Below are 17071 nucleotides of genomic sequence, written 5' to 3'. Positions count from 1 at the left end.
GTGAAAATGTGGAGGTGCTTTAATGAAGGATTAGCCCAGGGGTGTACACACTTAGGCAACCAGTTGGCATAACCCTCCAGAAGTTGTTTTTCGTTTCAATTGTTGCTGTATCACGCTAAAAGTGAAAAAAAAAAAACGGTTTATAGCTGCGTGTAGATCGGACCCTGCGTCTCTACAGAGCGGTTTTACAGACGTCTCGTGAAGAAGTGCGCTCGTAAGCCGCGTCTGAAGTCCGAGCCGTGATTTATTTCTCATTTATGGTCGTATTTACTGCTCAGAGTCAGCACGAAGGCGGATTATTCACGAGAACGCAACTGTCACCGTCAGTGAGGACTGAGGACACAAACCGTCGGCTTTATGCCGTTTTGTTCTGTTGCAATTGTTCCTCCCTGTTTTATTTTTTATTTTTTATGATGTCTTTTCTTTCCAGTGCTGGCAGATGCTGAAACAGATCTTACAAACACACACACACATAAAAAACCCGTCTCAGTGTGTCGTGTTAAAAATGAATCATTTTTCCTGAAAAGCTCTCCGGTTCATTAGGGTCAGTTGTTTGGATGCAGTGAAGCTGAAAGTAAAGTGAGGTTAAGATGAAATGGAGCAAAGAATCCAACATGCTGCGTCAATTATTAAAGAATTAAACAACAGCTCCATTTCACCGACTCCCTCGCATTTACCCTCACATTGCTCCGGTCTTGGAGGGATTTGATCCTTCTTTCATTTCTTGCCTTGGGTTTAATCCGAATCGAATGGATTTGATTATCGCAGTTCTCTTAAAGCAAAAAATTCATCCAAAAAAAAATTCCTTTTAAACCTCGTCGATCGGCTCAGACACGTTAAACCGCTAGATATAGGCTTCTCTAAATGATTAGCCACTTCAAAAACTCATCTATTGTATACTGTATCTTTCATATCCGGTTGAATTCTGGATTCTGATTGGTCAGAAGGTGTAAGGTGTTAATACATTTTCTAGAACAACAGCTAGAAAATGTTTCATCGTTTCCATAGTAACAGCATGTTCATGAAAGTGAAATTTGGTGTAAGGTCCTGTTTTCTGGTTCTGGAAGGAGTCTCCAGTGTCAGTTGTATTAAAAAAAAGTTTCCCGGTATCTTCAGGACAATTCAAAGTTTCTCAGGAACGTTACAGTGTTTTCACAGAGAAATACACTGTATTGCCAAAAGTATTGGGACACCCCTCCAAATCCTTGAATTCAGGTGTTGTTTTTCAGGGGTTGGGCTCAGCCGCTTAGTTCCAGTGAAAGGAACTCTTAATGCTTCAGCTTCATACCAAGACATTTTGGACAATTTCATGCTCCTAACTTTGTGGGAACCGTTTGGGGATGACCCCTTCCTGTTCCAACATGACTGCACACCAGAAAGGTAAGACACCTTTAGGATGAATTAGAGTGGAGACTGTGAGCCAGACCTTGTCGTCCAACATCAGTGCCTGACCTCACAAATGCGCTTCTAGAGGAACGGTCAAAAATTCCCATAAACACACTCCTAAACCTTGTGGAAAGCCTTCCCAGAAGAGTTGAAGCTATTATAGCTGCAAAGGGCGGGACAACTCCATATTACATTCATGTGCATGTAAAGACAGATGTCCCAGTTCTGGTCTGGCTCGCAGTCTACGCTCTAATTCATCCCAAAGGTGTTCTATGAGGTTGAGGTCAGGACTCAAGTTCCTCCACACCAAACTCACTCATCCATGTCTTTATGGACCTTGCTTTGCTCACTGGTGTACAGTCATGTTGGAACAGGAAGGGGTCATCCCCAAACTGTTCCCACAAAGTTGGGAGCATGAAATTGTCCAAAATGTCTTGGTATGAAGCTGAAGCATTAAGAGTTCCTTTCACTGGAACTAAGGGGCCGAGTCCAACCCCTGAAACACGACACCTGAACTCAATGATCTGGAGGGGTGTCCCAATACTTTTGACAATAGAGTATATATAGAGCAGCATATCAAGGGAATATTAGGGACAGGTGAGAAAGTGGGAAAACGCGTAAGGAAAGGGCGTGGCTCCGCCCACATTGGAATAACACAGTGATACATAAACCACTTGCTAGGACCCCCTGGTGGTCTGGAAAGGAAGTGACCCAGTAACGTTTGATAAATGGGCTAAGATGACGCTAGCAGCACGTTTGATTTCCGCATGCTAATCACGATCATTTACACATCACAAGGAGTCTGAAGTTTCAGCTCTACTACAGCCAGAGATATTCTTCAGCTTGCCGCTGCTCTTCTGCTCTCCTGATTTCAGTCCATCCTTCAATAACTCCTAACTCATGCTTCTTTTTTTCATGCTCTCTCTCTCTCTCTCTCTCTCTCTCTCTCTCATGTCTCTGCACCTGTCATGCTTTCTCTCTGTCTTCCATTCCAGATAATAAAGCCAAAGATAATATCTATAGAAAACCCCCTATCTACAAACAGCATGGTACAGTCCAAACTGCGTGGTATATCCATCACTCTGAGCATGCTCTGTCGCATGACGCCGGTGCTATCATGGTAATCCTGTTGCCATGGTAACGGGTGACCTTTTCGTTTGGGTTCTTGGGCTTTCCATTTCAGACGGCACTGAGGTTCCAAACTTAGCAAATTTCGCATTAAAGTAGACCCTCCCTGTCCCCCTGCCGGAACACGTCTCTATAAGATTCTGGATTGTGATTGGTCGGAATTTTCTCGAACAGCAGTTCTGACGGTAGATCAGCTTCAATTCACGTGAATTTAAATTATTTTTATTGATATAATTAATTTTTTTAAAATATTCGATAAGCAGCTAAACTTGTTGGAACCTAATGTTAGCATAACAACCAAACGGATTTTCTTCATCGCTAATGCTTAGTTAGATCACCTCTCAGGTTTTGTTGCCATCCTATCAAGTTAATCAAGTGATTTGCATTTGCCGTGATTGGTCAATCATGTTTGTGATGTCAAAACTGCTCACAGATGTTTTTATACGCATCATTCCATAGATTAAGGCTTTTTTTGTAGAAGTAATGAGAAGTTTATGTGAAATGATGATGAGTTAGACGAGCTGTAACTTCCGGGGACTTTAACTGCAGTTTATTTTATTTTTATGAACCATCAGGTCTGATATGGAAACTCGATCTATCAATTTTTTATTTTTTATTTTCTTTTCTTTTCTTTTCTTTTCTTTTCTTTTCTTTTCTTTTCTTTTCTTTTTGTATCTTTTCTTTTCTGTTAATTTATTTTCTTTTTCTTTTCTTTTCTGTTCATTTCTTTTCTGTTCTTTTCTTTTTATTTCTTTTCCTTTCTTTTTATTTCTTTTCTTTTCTGTTCTTTTCTTTTATTTCTTTTCTGTTCATTTCTTTTCTTTGTTCTTGTTTGTTCTTTTCTTTTCTTTTGTGTTAATTTCTTTTCTTTTTTCTTTTCAGCTCTTTTATTTTCTGTTCTTTTCTTTTTCTTTCCTTTTCCCTGCTTCATCCATCCATCATCTCTCTTCCATGTGCTGATGTGCTGTGATTTTGGACAGTGTGTTTTTTCTTTCTGTGCGTGACTCATGCTAGTGGCTTTGGCCGGTCAGTAGAAGACTGTGTCTGTGTGAGTGGTACTGGTTGTGTTGTACCAGTTGTGTGTAGATCACTGTGTTGTGGCGGTAATTTTACCAGTCATCCGATTGCCTTTTCTACTCATTTCTACACTTTATTTATTTTATTTTTTGTGCCTTTATTGTTTTTATTTTCCCTGAAATCTGTCTTTGTTTAATATTTTTTCCCTTAACCCCACGTTTTATTATTTTCAGTAGTCAGTGCTGTAGGTGGTTCTTTAGGTGGCATTTTAATTTGGTGTTTTATTTTTCTTGTAGTTTATTGTGACGCACGCTGCATGCCACGTTTACTGTTTGTATGCAAGACTGTTTTTATTTATTTATTTATTTATTTTTATATTTTGTACAGAGCTGATTGGTGCATTGTCATTTTTTTTACAGCCTCCAGAACCTCCTGGCAAGACGGGGATGATGTGGACAGAAAGGTATCAGCTCTGTTTGTGTATCATTATTATTATTATTATTATTATTATTATTAAATAGTTACACAAAAATACATTTTACATTCTGTGAGGTGTGATGTGAGACGTGAGATGAGATGTGAGGTGTGATGTGAGACGTGAGATGAGATGTGAGGTGATGTGAGAGATGTGAGGTGAGATGTGAAAGATGTGAGGTGTGAGATTTGAGGAGAGAGATGTGAGAGACATGAGATGTGAGGTGAGATGTGAAAGATGTGAGGTGATGTGAGACGTGAGGTGAGTGTGAGGTGAAATGTGAGGTGTGAGATTTGAGGAGAGAGATGTGAGAGACATGAGATGTGATGTGAGATGTGAGGTGAGATGTGAGGTGTGAGGTGAGACATGAGATGTGGTGTGACACATGAGGTGAGAGATGTGAGGTGAGACATGAGGTGAAATGTGAGGTGTGAGATTTGAGGAGAGAGATGTGAGAGACATGAGATGTGATGTGAGATGTGAGGTGTGAGATGATTTCTTTTTACATTCTCTTTCATATAATCAAAAAGTCTGAGGCTACACTGAATGCCTAATTTTAAAAGAATTTTTAATATTCAATTTAATTCAATTCAATAATTTCATATATGTAATATTTAGGATTCTTCTCTATTTATAAATTTATATTTAAATGTTATCAAATGCATGATATTGTCCGCTTCGTACAAAAACTCCAATTTTTTCCTCGTGTCTAATCTCTTCGTGTGAAGCGTGCGATCAGACGCCATGATGATGGATTTAATCAAAAATCATAAAATTGAACACAAAAACTCATCAAAGCAAAAGGGGATTTAAAAAAAATAGCGATAAACTCTAAAATTCATGTTCAAATTTCACGACTTTTTTACTTAATTTGCTGTCAGTAATATCGTTTTTAAATTAGAAATAAATAAATAAGTAAATAAATAAATAACATAAATGAAATAAGTGTTCTTGTTAAAAAAATATATATAAAATAGATATTTTGACTTTTATAATGATTTTTTTTTACAAATGAATTTGTTTTCTTCGCATAATAATATTTTTTTAAACATATCTCGAATTTATTCTCTGAATATTGTGATTGAATTACGAATTATTTCTTATAAACTATTATTATTATTATTTTAAATATATTATTTAATATCTATACAAATTATTTTATTAATATTTTTATTATATATATTTAATTATTTATACTTCTATTATAATAATAATAATATATAATAATAATAATATAATATAATGGTAATTTAATTCTTGACATATTTTGCTGTATTTCTTGATATATACATAGATTACAAATTTATTCTGGAAATATCCTGACTGTTTTTTTTTTTTTTATAATATATGACTTTTTGAATATAAAGTATTTATAAGTCTAATTTTTTTAAACCGTGTTGAGGTTTAGACCTGGCTGTGTGTCTAACAGAGGATTCGACACATTATTAAAGATAAAATGAAAGATTTATATTAAACTCTGTCCTCTGCTGATGTCTGTGTTGCATGTCTCTGTAGACCAGGATGAGTTGGACGCTTCTGAAGAGTCAGAGTGATGGACAGTCGCCGGACATAGACCCCAGGACTTCCACACACAGCCTGCCCACGGACATGTCTCAGCCCAGTGAGTGACCGGCAGTCAGTGCTTCCTTTAGCTTTAGCATCTTAAACCAGGAGCATGGCTTTTATTTTTACAGTAAAAATCTTTTTGCTGTTTGCCAGAATTCGTCCACAGTGAGGTCCGAAAGTTTTCCCCAGACGCAGCGTCTCTAACACGTCTGATCTAAAAGATGAATTCTGATATCTGTTACAGATTTCCCCTACAACAAGTCTGCTTCACTCCCAGGCTACGGGCACAATGGCATCTACAAGGTAAAGTTCTCCTACAGATCATCACACAATCTCTTCTCCTGCTGTGTGAGGTGTGAGACGTGAGGAGAGACATGGAGTGAGGTGTGAGGTGAGACGTGAGGTGAGACGTGAGGTGTGAGAAACGTGAGGAGGGAGATGTGAGGTGAGACATGAGATGTGATGAGTGAAGTGAGACATGGAGTGAGGTGTGAGATGTTAGACATGGTGTGAGACGTGAGACATGAGATGAGATGTAAGGTGAGACATGAGATGATGTGAGATGTGAGGTGAGACATGAGATGTGAGACGTGAGGTGAGGTGAAACCTGAGGTGAAGTGAGATGTGAGACATGAGGTGAGACTTGAGGCGTGAGATGAGATGTGAGGTGAGATGAGAGACAGGAATTGAGAGACATTAGGTCAGAGATGTGAAGTGAGACTGGAGATATGAGGTGTGAGAGACGCAAGGTATGAGGTGTGAGATGTGAGGTGAGACATGAGAAGTGAGGAGAGAGATGTGAGGTAAGACGTGAAATATGAGATGAAATATAAGGTGAAATGTCAGGTGAGATACAAGATGTGACATGAGATATAAAGTAATGTGATGTGAGACATAAGGTGAGATGTGAGGTGAGATGAGAGACAGGAATTGGGAGATATGAGGTGTGAGAGACGCAAGGTATGAGGTGTGAGAGGTGAGGTGAGACATGAGGAGAGAGATGTGAGGTAAGATGTGAAATGTGAGATGAAATATAAGGGGAAATGTCAGGTGAGATACAAGATGTGACATGAGATATAAAATAATGTGAGGTGAGATATGAGTTGAGATGTGAGGTGAGATATGAGATGTGGGGAGAGAGATGAGAGGTAAGACATCAGGTGAGATATGTGAGATATAAGGTGATGTGAGGTGAGACGTGAGATATGAGATGAGATATAAGGTGATGTGAGGTGAGATATGAGATGTGAAATATGAGATGAGATATAAGGTGGCGATGAGGTGATACATGAGATATATGAGGCGAGAGAAATGTGTAGTGTGAGATGTTATATCCATATATCCAAATATCCAGCTCCTACATCTGTCTGTAATTCCTCTCTCTCTCTCTCTCTCTCTCTCTCTCTGTGTGAGTTTGGGGTGTAACGGCTGCAGTCACGTTCCCTTTGCGTCAGTCATGATGACTCATGTTTGGTTCTGAATCTCCTCCAGCTGTGAGGACAAGGACGCTGTCCATTAATCGCACATGTGGATCAGGATAGAGGCGTAACTCAGTTGGACCGAGGATGTAGTTCATCGATGTTACAGAATAATGTCTGACTTCACTCAGCTCACAGAGGACCAAACTGCTTTATTAATAAAGAGGAAATACGATAGCAATAAGCTCAGGAAGCACACACACACACACACAGTCAGCCTTTCACCACTGCACATCACTACGTTTCTATAGCAACAGCTCATACACAGGGACTCTGTACGCTCTGTACTTTTACAGAAGGAGTCTCCAGTGTCAGAGCTCTGTAACCGGTGAAGCAACTTTAGGTTCTGGAAACATCTTCAGAAGGTTCAGAAGGTTCTGGGCTTCAGGGGTTTCCTCAGGGCTCTCCAGTTTCCTCCCTCAGTCCATGGACATGCCTTGTAGACTGATTGGCATAAATTGTCCGTAGTGTGTGTGTGAGTGAGTGTATATGTGACTGTGAAAAAGAGAAAAAGAGAGAGAGATTGTGCTCTGTGATTGTTACCCCTGCCTTGTACCCTGAGGTCCTTGTGACGTTGAGTAGAATAAGAGCTACAGAAAATGGACGGATGGACAGATGGATAGAAGGAAGGATGGATGGATTGATGGATGGGCGGATGGACAGATAGACGGATGTACAGATGAATGGATAGATAGATAGCTGGATGGATGGATGGATGGATGGATGGACAGATAGACGAATAGATGTATGGATGTATGGAAGGATGTACAGATGGAAGGATGGACAGATGGACAGATAGACGGATGGATGGATGGATGGATGCATGGATAGATAGATGGATGGACGGAAGGACAGACAGATCGATGGATGGATGGATGGACGGATGGATGGAAGGATAAAAGGATGGATGGATGGACGGATGAAAGACTGTTTATAGCTGCTATAATGTAGTGGAGAACAGGAAAAAAGTGTGAAAAAATAACAAACAAAGAAATAAACAGGAATATTGCTGTCGTTTAAAATGAATAAAACTCTTCATCATTCAGCACACAACATTGTGACAGGAAGTAGTTGTCCACCAGGTGGCAGCATCGTGCACACACTTTACACTGTTTCTCCCTAAACCACACATTTTCCATCTCCTTCCAGTATGTGTTCAGAAAGTTTTGCCCACCCCCCACCCCCCCGTCCGTACCACTGACCCGTCTCACACAGTTAGTTTGCAGCATGTTGCATTTAATTGATTGTTTTTTCCCGCTCCAGGCGGCTGATCTCGGAGAGGATGAACACGACTCCGCCTGGGGTGCAATGAGAGGTAGGATATGATGTCATATACACTCAATTATTTATAATTATCCTGCTCTTATATGTGAAGTATGAGCTAGATTGACAGCATTGTTGCTTCTCTCTCTCTCTATCTCTCTGTCTCTCTGTTCCTTCTTAATCATCGCATCCTTTCCTCAGAGTACAAGGTGAGTCTGAGTTTTTTATTTTTTAAAATTATCCTCTGAAGTGATTTATTTCCGAAAAGCTGCTTAGGGAAAATTCTCACCTTGTTAAAACGCTGAACAAATACATATAAAATTTATATTGCGTGTTAAAGAAAGTGAGTGTTGAGTTATTAAACAGTACTGTGTGTGTGTGTGTGTGTGTGTAGGTGTACCCGTATGACATGCTGGCGGTGACACACAGAGTGAGGGTGAAGCTGCCGCGTGATGTGGACCGCACCAGGCTAGAGGTACTGTTACTCTTAGGCACTGACTCTTTCCTGCTCATTCCAGCTCTCTTTTTGGTTCTTCCTGTTCTTTCCTGTTCTTTCCGGCTCTTTCCGGCTCCTTCCGAATCTTTCTGGCTCTTTCCGACTCTTTTTTCGTCTCTTTGTGTGTGTGTGTGTGTGTGTGTGTGTGTGTGGTAGCTTAGTGGTTAAACCTTGAATCCCAGGTCCACTAAGCTGCCTCTGCTGGGCCCCTGAACAAGGCCCTTAACCCTCATTTGCTCAGTTGTATAAAATGAGATAAATAGTAAGTCCCTCTGGATAAGAGTGTTTACCGAAATGGCAGGAATGTAAATGTGTGTGGTGTGAGCAGGAGATCAGTTTGTTTTTTCTTGCGAGAGAGAATAGCGTCATCCTCTCAGGAGGGATGCTGACGACATCCCGATGAGAATTACGAAAGCGTCATCATTTCAGCATCTTTCTAAAGGGCCATAAAAACCCCAAGCGTCTGTTTTTCTACCTCCAGCGGCCTGGAGCGAGCTGACGAACCAGAACAAAACGCTAACAAAACCCTAACTGATGCCTCTGCACATCCTGTAACACACACACACACACACAGAGCATATTTTACCATTTTGTGCATTACTGTAGTTAAATAACAATAAAAACTGGCTGTTTCAGCTCTTTTTTAAATAAAAGCTGCATGTTTTTGAAGAAAACAAAAGTACTTTCCTTTGTGTGGGGCAGCCAAATGTCCCCAAATGTCATTGTTCATGGAGACACAGAACTATAAAACCAAACACACACACACACACAGGCGGTGGACGTCTGCAGTAAGTTATGAGTGAGTTGTGTGGACAGTCTGCTGTAATCGTCATCACTCTGCTCCATGTCATCATCTGTTCCACTCTTTAATCCAGGCTGAAATTCACCACATGCAGATGCAGTAAGTAGAAAAATCTGCTCACCAAGTCAGACTTGATTAGGATGCGATTAACCCTTTAGAGGCTGGGTGTGGACTGGAGTCAGCAAGGCTTTACCTGAGAACTGAGTACTGCTGTTACCCCAGCTTTTAAACCATGCTTTTACCCCCTGGGGTAGAGGAAGGTGTCACAGGTGTAGTGTAGAAGTGAGGTTATGAAGCTCAGGGTTATGAAGCTGTGCTCTGAAGCAGGATGAGTGTTGTACAGAGTTAACTCCACATCACGCTGTTGAACGTCTTCACTCTGAAACCATGTTAGCGCTGTTAGAATGTTACGGCTGGTCGCTTAGCAACAGAAACCCCATCAGAACCTGAGAAGCTGCTATCAGGTGAAAACCAGGAAGTAGCTGAACAACACTGAACAAAAACGGCTCGATGAATAGAGTCAGGAGACGAAACACCCGACATCACGGAAGTACGCGGCGTAGCGATGGGGAAATACGTCACGCTGAAACATTAGCGGAAGTCGGATATGGAGGAAGGAAGGAGCGGCCGGTCGACTGGACGACAAACTTAAAAAGAGCAAAAAAGATGAGAAAGCTGTGAAAGATAACAGAAGCTGCTCGGGATAAACGTGGAAGCGTAATTTAAAGCGGTTGCAATCCGAGTTTATCCAATCAGAGCTGTCGAGCTGTGAATTTGCTTTTGATGAACATGTTAGCAGCACAATCCTGTGAGGATATGACGAATCTGTAGAATTTTCTGTAGTGTGACATCCAATTATTCATGGAAATTTGGGAAAATGTAAAAAAAAAAAATATATATATATATATATATATATATATATATATATATATATATATATGTATATATTAAAAAATCTGTCCACTAGGTGGCAGTGTACACTGAACACGAGAATTGACAAACCCACACCTTTTAATAAGTAAATAAATAAATAAATTCAACCTCATTTTTAGAAATTATTCCCACTTCTATATATTTTTTTGGTAAAATTAATTGATTTTGTTATTTTTATTTTTATTTTTAATGTTCCTTTTATCCAATCTCTCTGCATTCGAAAAAATGATTATTCACTTTTTTTATGCTCAGTACAATAGTTGTATTTATTCAAATTAGGTGTGAATTTTAAAAAAATAAAATAAAATTAGACAGGCCACGCCCACACCCTGACTCATCTTTTTTTTTCCTGCTCTTTTTCAGAGACACCTCTCTCCTGAAGAGTTCTTCCAGGTGTTTGGGATGACCATCGCCCAGTTCGACCGCTTGGCTCTGTGGAAGAAAAACGATCTGAAGAAAAAAGCTCGCCTGTTCTAACCATCACCATCATCACCACCGCCGCCATGAGTGATGACTCCGCCCCCCGAGCGAACTGACGAGGAATTTCTCCTCAATCCGTCTACGTATATATGCAGAGATATGAGAGAGAGTGAAATATATAGAAATGAATCTATAATACAAAATATATCTACATACATCCTCATGTACGCACACACGTTGTCCCGCTGTCATAGCGCTGAGGAACGGAGGAGTGTGTCCTATACGCCGTCACGTCGCAGCCTCAGTGTTAGCCACGCCCGCTTCCTTCTGTGCGAATGCTACCTTATATCTGTTGTGCTGGAGAAGAAAGATGATCCCTGTTCCCTCGCTCACCGTTCAGATAACTGCAATAAGGGTCTATACACTCTGTGTGTGTGTGGGTGTGTGTGTGGGTGTGGGTGGGGGTGTGGTTGCTATGGAAATCCCTTGATGTCCGTTTTTAGCCAGTCATCACTGCGTTTTTTATTGTTTTTCTCCTCAGTTTCCTGTCACAATCATTACGTCACAATTATTTAACAAAAAAAATCATTTCGGACGACCGACAGATCGATCTTGATAAACAATTCCTCATAGTTTTTGCTAACAGTTTAGTAAACGCTGATTAGCACATGTCAAAAGGTTTAGATTTTATATTCCGAGTTAGCATCCTTTCATTTTATATTCCGAGTTAGCATCCTTTTATTTATATTCAGAGTTAGCATCCTTTCATTTTATATTCCGAGTTAGCATCCTTTTAATTTATATCACGAGTTAGCATCCTTTGACTTAAACTTGGCTACAATCCTCTAGAATTAGACAGAAAGGATTGACGATGAACTGAGGAATGTTTTCCTAACTTGTTTCTTAGTTTGTTGAGGAAAAAAATTCTGATTCTGATCTGAAATTTTAGACCTGACTAAAATCTCACTCTTATTTACTTCATCTTGATATTTAGTTGATTTCAATCTCCAGACAAATCTTACAGAAATGATTCAAAAAGAGTCAACTTAAAGTGTAAACTGGAATAAAAACCAACAAATCTCCACGGTTTAAAAGAGAAACTTTCCGACATTCGGTTTTTGCACAGCGTTTAGTGAAACTGAAGTAAAATTCCCACCAAAATCATGCTAACGAACCATAAAAATGATCAAGCGCCTCCATGCTGCCTTCCACTCGAGGTCCATTAATTAAATTAAAAAATTTAATTAAAAAATCTGTCCACTAGGTGGTAGTGCACACTGAACAAGAGAACTGACAAACCCACACTTTATAATAAATAAATAAATTAATTAATTAAGTAATTCAATGTTTCAATGTTCAAACAATTCATGTTTTTAGAAATGATTTCCACTTCCTTCTACGATATTTTCTGGTCAAATTTGCTTGTTAAATCTATAAAACAGATTCTGCAGTTTTGAGGAAGAACATGTACATCACACATCGCTCATCACAGTTAGCTTGTTTGCTAACCAAAAAAACAACAACATAAAGGTCCGTTTTTTTTTTTTTTATCCACCTCAAATGTGGTGGGAAAAAAAATCACAGATATCATTTTAACCTGCGAAATCACCTCTGACACGGAAAATGGAATGCATCGTCACAGCACAGGGGTGTGTTTTTCTATTAGCCACACACAGAACTTTAAAAACGCTTCCAGAGAGATAAAAATGCTAAAATGCTAACGCAGCTCAGCCAAAGCGCCGCATTAGCTGCTGTAGACGTCGTCTAGAAAGGGTGCCATTACTTTTGTTCTGATGGGATAGTTTGTATTTTTTTTACTTATTATATGGACTTTAACATGAAACTGACGAGTTTGATGAACTTGGTGTGTAATTGAGATTAAACTGGACAGTGGGAGTCGTATCTAAAGCCTTATAAGGAAAACTTGGCGTTGTGATGTCATCACGCGACAGGTCCGGGGCTTTAACATCGCAGGTTCAGTGTGACATCGGCGAGTTTGAGTGAGAGCACGGGGCAGAACACGTGTTTCTCTGCTGGTGTAATGATTGTGACAGGTTTCTACGTGACGTTTCTACGTGACCTCTGCTACACCTTCAGCACTGATATTATCACTCATGCTAACTGTTTACTAGCTAATCACTAGTACGAGTTCAGTCACTCTAACACCTTCTACTGCATTCAGCCTTTCTTTCTTTCTTTCTTTCTTTCTTTCTTTCTTTCTTTCTTTCTTTCTTTCTTTCTTTCTGTTATTACTCCTCTTTCTTTCTTTCTTTCTTTCTGTTATTACTCCTCTTTCTTTCTTTCTTTCTTTCTTTCTGTTATTACTCCTCTTTCTTTCTTTCTTTCTTTCTTTCTTTCTTTCTTTCTGTTATTACTCCTCTTTCTTTCTTTCTTTCTTTCTTTCTGTCTTTCTGTCTTTCTTTCTTTCTTTCTTTCTGTTATTACTCCTCTTTCTTTCTTTCTGTCTTTCTGTCTTTCTTTCTTTCTTTCTGTTATTACTCCTCTTTCTTTCTTTCTTTCTTTCTTTCTTTCTTTCTTTCTGTTATTACTCCTCTTTCTTTCTTTCTTTCTTTCTTTCTTTCTTTCTTTCTTTCTTTCTGTTATTACTCCTCTTTCTTTCTTTCTTTCTTTCTTTCTGTTATTACTCCTCTTTCTTTCTTTCTTTCTTTCTTTCTTTCTTTCTTTCTTTCTTTCTTTCTTTCTTTCTTTCTGTTATTACTCCTCTTTCTTTCTTTCTTTCTTTCTTTCTTTCTGTTATTACTCCTCTTTCTTTCTTTCTTTCTTTCTTTCTTTCTTTCTTTCTTTCTTTCTGTTATTACTCCTCTTTCTTTCTTTCTTTCTTTCTTTCTTTCTTTCTTTCTTTCTTTCTTTCTTTCTGTTATTACTCCTCTTTCTTTCTTTCTTTCTTTCTTTCTTTCTTTCTTTCTTTCTTTCTTTCTTTCTTTCTTTCTTTCTTTCTGTTATTACTCCTCTTTCTTTCTTTCTTTCTTTCTTTCTTTCTTTCTTTCTTTCTTTCTTTCTGTCTTTCTTTCTTTCTGTCTTTCTTCCTTGGATGAATCAGTAAGATAAAAACTGCAGCTTTTTTGTGTGATGTTTCTTCAGATCAGATTTCTCCTGGACTCTTGTTGTCAGACACTGTAGCCTCTTCGATCGTCCTCATGTTCTGTGAGGAATATTTTTCTACTCTCTTCTTGCTGTGAAACTCATTCATGTCGAGACTCGCCAAGGTTTCCGTCCACTGTAGCTTTACACTCATGTATAAATAAATTAATAAATATATAAACACATAAATAAATATATCTGTCTAATGAAACAGTAAGAGACGTCAGTGTGAAGATGCAATATAAAATAACTAGCTAGAGCATGAGATGCTGATGAAATCCAGACTGCGTTGTTCTCACGCACCTGCGTGTCTGATTTCGCTTTAAATTCATTCAGAAATCTGATTTACGACAAAGCCTTAATCATGTGGGTGTAACTGCATATGCATGAGCGTTTCTGTGTCGAAATGAATGTCAAAGTGTAGCTAGGATTCTTTCAAAATGCCTTCGTTCTTTAGTTCTAATCCTGTAAGGACGGATCGAGACGATCTCGACCCTTGATTATTTTAAAGGTGCAGTTTGTAATGTGTCTGGACCTGTAATAATCCTATTCCTGTAGCGGTAACCTTCGCAAAAAATTTCCTTCGCAATATATTACCTTTATAAAAATGATCTCTTTTTATTTTTTTATTTTTATGCTAGCTTTATTTTTGTTCTGGCCCTGAAATTAGCGCCAAAGATGTACTGCTTGGCCACCCCCCCCCCTTTTTTTTTCTTAAAAGGCAATTTGCATGGAATCTGAGGTGGGACATTTTGATTTAAAGCATTGCATAATTTTTTTTTTTTAAATGAATAGTAACAAGAAAAAAATTAAAAAATTAATTTACCATTATTGACTAATTATTATTGCTATTTATTATAAATAATAACTAGAATAAAGTTATATTTTAAAAATAAGTATTAACTATAATAAAAGCTAAAAAGAATAATAATTACTGGTTCATTAATAATAATAATAATAATAATAATAATAATAAAGTTATATAAGTTTTAAAAAAATAAATAATAACAATAATAAAAGTAAAAAAATAATTATAATTATTGATTTTTTATTATTATTATTATTATTATTATTATTATTAATTTTATTTTACCCTTTTAATTTTTTCTGACCCTGAAATAATCTCCAAACCAGTACTTTTCATCCCTGCCTCTTTTTCCATAACTCGTTCCCCCAGAGCGGTCAGTTGTTTTTTTTTCCCAATATTTTTATTCCACATGCAGTTCACCACACAAGCAGCAGAGGGCTCTGAATATTACAGACTGCTCCTTTAATATCCTCACCTTTACTTTTGAATCTATTTTACTGCAAAGCAATAGAACAAGTCACGTCATGTTTGTGTAACGTTGGGAGTGAATAAAAATGTGTTTATGAGTGACAGTGATTTTTTAACTTTTTTTTGGAATATATTATCTCTCCTCCTCAGCTGTCTTGTCATGGCCAAATGTTTTCTCTCACAGGGTGTAGGGCGTCTATATTTTTTTTGTCATTTTTATGAATAAATTTCTGCAGGAAAGGTTCCGTGATGGAGCACGCTGTGTTGGGTTGCATGGAAAGTTTGCTTTATTTGAACAGCTGCTGGAGTTTTGTGTGTGTGTGTGTGTGTGTGAGTCACATCCAGGCCAGATAAGTCAAATACAGATGTTCAGTCTGCTTCTCTGTCTCTACTCTTGATATAACAGAGGGGAAAGTGAAGATCTCAGCTCGTATCTCCGCTGGCTTTGCCGGAGTCGGTGTTTTATGACATTCTGTTATTTTGGACCGTGTGAATGTTAATTATTGGATCGTAGCCCTACAAATAAACAGCATCAGTGGAAGCAGAGGAGGCAGATTGCTGATTATGATTCATAGTTTTTGTGCTGATTGAGATGATCCAGATCGTGTTCATGGTTTTCATTTCTATTTCCTCTTGTTTTTGTTTTCTTCTGGTTTATAAACATGCCTTTGTGTTGGTATACACAACGAATGTAACATGAAAGCTCCAGACACTGAGATGCCAATCAGACAATTTGGGATTTGTGTGTGTGTGTGTGTGTGTATTTTTTAATGAACTAACAATTGCATAACCACAGATACGTCTTTAGGCCAATGCTGTGATTTTGATGTAGTTGTGGCTGTGCAGCGGTTTGAGAAATATCAAGGTTTAATACTATACTGTTGCTTAAACCTTTATATTTTTCCTTTTGTTTTCTTTTCATTTGCTTTGCTGGATTGAAAAAAAAAACTGATGTTCATCTTTCAATAAATGTGTCATACAGCTGTACTGTGTGTGGTGCTTTACTACAGAGGGATAGACAGACAGAAAGCGGGGTAATAATAAATTCTGGAGATGATTGAGAGTGAGAGAGAGAGAGAGAGAGAGAGAGAGATGAGGTGCCAATACTTATGGAGCTCTGGGAATACTTATACACAGATAGATTAGGGGCCATAAGTATGGATGTGATGAGGGAAGTAGACAAATGTGTAGATAGATAGATAGATAGATAGATAGATAGATAGATAGATAGATAGATAGATAGATAGATAGATAGATAGATAGATAGATAGATAGATAGACAGACAGCAATAGATAGACAGATAGATAGATAGATAGATAGATAGATAGATAGATAGATAGATAGATAGATAGATAGATAGATAGATAGACAGACAGACAGACAGACAGATAGATAGATAGATAGATAGATAGATAGATAGATAGATAGATAGATAGATAGATAGATAGATAGATAGATAGATATACAAACAGATAGATAGATAGATAGATAGATAGATAGATAGATAGATAGATAGATAGATAGATAGCTGGACTGTGTGTGGTGCTTTACTACAGAGGGATAGACAGACAGAAAGCGGGGTAATAATAAATTCTGGAGATGATTGAGAGTGAGTGAGAGAGAGAGAGAGAGAGAGAGAGAGAGAGAGAGATGAGGTGCCAATACTTATGGAGCTCTGGGAATACTTATACACAGATAGATTAGGGGCCATAAGTATGGATGTGACGA

General features: G+C 38.2%; 1 protein-coding gene across 6 annotated transcripts in view; it reads left to right on the top strand.

Annotated features, from left to right (window-relative positions):
- Nucleotides 1-13230, top strand: part of ablim2 (actin binding LIM protein family, member 2) — a 90501-nt gene extending 77271 nt beyond the window's left edge. The window contains exons 15-22 of one of the 6 annotated variants that reach the window (XM_058406879.1): nucleotides 2382-2435; nucleotides 3951-3994; nucleotides 5522-5627; nucleotides 5817-5875; nucleotides 8314-8365; nucleotides 8515-8522; nucleotides 8708-8788; nucleotides 10908-13230. In XM_058406879.1, coding sequence (XP_058262862.1) covers nucleotides 2382-2435; nucleotides 3951-3994; nucleotides 5522-5627; nucleotides 5817-5875; nucleotides 8314-8365; nucleotides 8515-8522; nucleotides 8708-8788; nucleotides 10908-11021 — 518 coding nt within the window. In that variant the 3' untranslated portion in view covers nucleotides 11022-13230. Of the gene's footprint in view, nucleotides 1-2381; nucleotides 2436-3950; nucleotides 3995-5521; nucleotides 5628-5816; nucleotides 5876-8313; nucleotides 8431-8514; nucleotides 8523-8707; nucleotides 8789-10907 lie in introns of those variants that run through there. The other 5 variants (XM_058406873.1, XM_058406874.1, XM_058406877.1 and 2 more) reach the window with 5 other exon arrangements.
- The last annotated feature ends 3841 nt before the right edge of the window (nucleotides 13231-17071 follow it).

This window comes from Hemibagrus wyckioides, linkage group LG13, assembly GCF_019097595.1.
Source record: "Hemibagrus wyckioides isolate EC202008001 linkage group LG13, SWU_Hwy_1.0, whole genome shotgun sequence".
In the NCBI taxonomy this organism is placed as follows: domain Eukaryota; kingdom Metazoa; phylum Chordata; class Actinopteri; order Siluriformes; family Bagridae; genus Hemibagrus; species Hemibagrus wyckioides.
This window is presented reverse-complemented; position numbering and strand designations above follow the sequence as displayed.